This window comes from Myotis brandtii, unplaced genomic scaffold (genome assembly GCF_000412655.1).
Source record: "Myotis brandtii unplaced genomic scaffold, ASM41265v1 scaffold1020, whole genome shotgun sequence".
Classification (NCBI taxonomy): Eukaryota; Metazoa; Chordata; class Mammalia; order Chiroptera; family Vespertilionidae; genus Myotis; species Myotis brandtii.
The window spans coordinates 765935-768873 of NW_005353406.1; the positions used below are offsets into that span (position 1 = coordinate 765935).

The 2939-nt window shown below is 53.5% G+C and overlaps 2 protein-coding genes across 2 annotated transcripts in view; one reads left to right on the top strand and one right to left on the bottom strand.

Annotated features, from left to right (window-relative positions):
* Positions 1-2939, bottom strand: part of APOPT1 (apoptogenic 1, mitochondrial) — an 11713-nt gene that overhangs the window by 2175 nt on the left and 6599 nt on the right. Inside the window, exons 4-5 of the mRNA XM_005856350.2 lie at positions 2551-2614; positions 956-1046 (exon numbers count right to left, since the gene is read on the bottom strand). Coding sequence (XP_005856412.2) covers positions 956-1046; positions 2551-2614 — 155 coding nt within the window. The remainder of the gene's footprint in view (positions 1-955; positions 1047-2550; positions 2615-2939) is intronic.
* Positions 608-2939, top strand: part of BAG5 (BCL2-associated athanogene 5) — a 19129-nt gene continuing 16797 nt past the window's right edge. Inside the window, exon 1 of the mRNA XM_014535611.1 lies at positions 608-623. The gene's annotated coding sequence lies outside the window, so the exon portion shown is untranslated. The remainder of the gene's footprint in view (positions 624-2939) is intronic.

Here is a 2939-nt window from a genome sequence, read left to right on the forward strand (position 1 = left end):
GAATCGTAATGTAAATATCTGATATGCAGGATGGTCTTAGGGGACCCCTGTGAAAGGGTCGTTCGACCGCCAAAGGGGTCGTGACCCACAGTTTGAGAACTGCTGAGTTAGGGCATCATTGATGTTTTTATCTCTCTCTCCCTCTCTCTTCCTCTCTGAAATAAAAAAATCCTATATAATAAAAGGCTAACATGCAAATCAACCGAACAGTGGAACAACCGGTCACTATGCCGCACACTGACCACCAGGGGGCAGGCACTCAACACAGGAGCTGCCCCCTGGTGGTCAGTGCACTCCCAAAGGGGGAGCGCCACTTAGCCAGAAGCGGGGTTCATGGCTGGCGAGTGCAGCAGTGGTGGCAGGAGCCTCTCCCACCTCCGTGGCAGTGCTAAGAACCCCTCAGGGGATGTCCGCCTGCTGGCTTAGGCCCGCTCCCCATGTAAGCCGGCAGGTGGACATCCCCCAAGGGGTCCCGGACTGCGAGAGGGGCACAGGCCGGCTGAGGGAACCCCCAGGCCTCTAGTATGTATATTAAAATAAACAAATAATAAAGCAAATCTCAAACATCACATCCTATCGTTTCACCTGAAATACACACCATTATGTGCCGCTAAACCTTCTCTAAAAGCACATCACCACATACCGCCACTGCATCCGATTGAATGAATGACTCCTCATCAACAGGACCTAATAGCCCTAGCTGGTGTGGCTCAGTGGATAGAGCATCAGCCCGTGGACTGAAGGGTCACGGGTTCGATTCTGGTCAAGGGCACGTACCTTAGTTGCAGGCTCAATCCCTGATTCCAGTCGGGGCATTTGTGGGAGGCAACCGATCGATGTCTCTCTCTCACATCTATGTTTCTCTCTTTCTGTCTCTCCCCCTCCCTTGCACTCTCTCTAAAAATCAATAGAAAAATGTCCTCGGGGGAGCAGTAAGAAAAAAGGAATCACCTACCTGTTATAATGCATGTGCTTCTGAAAATTTTTACTTAGAAATTCCTTATAAAAGTCAGCCATTTCTTCTGCATTCAGTGTCGCCTTTTGACCTGGAAATAAATTTCAACTTACACACGAATACTTCAGGGAAAGGAACCCACAAACAACTACTGACCTAAAAAACAAGTCTAGCAAGGTTGCAGGACACAAGATCAAAATATAAATGTCAACTGATTTCTATTCACCAGCAACAATCAATCTGAAAATGAAGCTAGAAAAACTATTCCATTTACAATAGCATCAAGAAGAATAAAGACAGAGGAGTAAATGTAAGAGGGAGAAGGGCATTTGAGATCTTACTTCCCAGCAATGTGGTCAGTTTGGCCCAAATAAACTCATAAAAATGCTCTTTAAAAAAGAAAGAAAAGAAAAAGAGCCCTGGCAGGTGGCTCGGTGGTTAGAGCATCGCCCATACACCAAGGTCAGTTCAGTCCCTGGCCAGGGCACACACAAGCAGCAACCAGTGAGTGCGTAAGTAAGTGGAACGACTAACTGATGTTTCTCTCTCTCAAATCAATCAATCAATTAAAAAAAAAAAAGATGGGCGGACCACTAACTCACCCATGTTTACTGGAAACCAGCGTTCCACCGTCCCACCCTGTCCCATCCTGCTGTCCGGACTGAACTTGTCTCCTGGACGCAGACGGTGCATCAGGCGCTGTCCTCACACTGTGCCCAGCCCTGTCTCCATGGCAGCAGCCACGCTCCTTCAACACAACCCCAGCCTGGCTCTCTGCTGTCCAGGGCCCCCCCGCACTGGCCTGACCCCGGGGCCAGCCTGTGCTGGCTGCTTCCTCGCACCGGGAGCTATAAACAGGCAGAGGAAGCCGAGGAGGTGCGGGGTGGGGCCAGCGGGCCTGAGACGGGAGGACCGGGTGTCCTGGGTCCTTTTGCTGCCAGGTCGGAGCGCCGGGCATGGGGGATGGCAGGGAGGGCGGGGCTGTCATCCTGCAGGGAGCTGGCTGGGCGCACTGTCGGGCTGGTTGTGGGTGGGACGCCTGGCTGTGCTGCCGAGAGAGGGTTTGGGGCGGGCGTTGCCGACTGCAGCCGGGACTGTCAGCGGTGCCTGCTGGACACACTGGCCCCTCGGCACATGGCACAGCTGCGGAGGGAGGCAGACCCCGGGCCCCCGGACTAGCCCTTACCCTCAGCCGGTTACAGAAAAGCTTGCCCACCCCACTTACAGGCCCGGCCACACCCACGAGGAAGAGAACCAACAGGCGGCACTACCGCGAGGTTAAAGCACGGGGAAAGCGGAAACGCTGAGAGGTAGCCGGGCACGGAGACAAAGACGGGACACTTGGAGGGGCCTCCCCGTTCCACTCACGGGAGCCTGGGACCACCCCGAGACCAGGAGCTGGTGCCGGAGGGCGGAGGAGACCATGCGCTGGAAATGAGCCGGGATCAGCGAGGGCGACCTCGCAGAGAGTGGAGGGAGCAGGGGAGGCAGGGCTGTCCACCGAGTCCCTGGGGCGCCTGCCCCGCCCCCTGAACTCTCTCCTTTTGAGCTCCTCATGCCGTTACTTAAGCAAGAAAAAGAACGAACGAACTCACCTGATTCAGTTCTCAGGCCCAGGCCCTTTGCTTTTAGTCTTGAGTGAATAAATTCTTCTTTTTCCTAAAAAAAGACAAATATCAGACCCCCTCTGCCTCCCCGTGTCCCCCCGGTGGGACACCGCCCCAGACACCTATCAGACCCCCTCTGCCCCCACGCCCCCGTGTCCCCCCTGGCGGGACACAGCCCCAGCGCTCTGGAGAAAGAAAGAAAGGGAGGGAGGGAGGGAGGGAGGAAGAAGAAAGGGTCAATTTTCAAATGTCTCAATTTAGTTAAAAGTGTTGTGCTTGTTTGTTTATTTATTTATGTTTTTAATCCTCACTGGAGGATGGTTTTTCCATTGATTTTTTTTTTTTAGAGAGAGAGTGGAAGGGAAGGGGAGGAGACA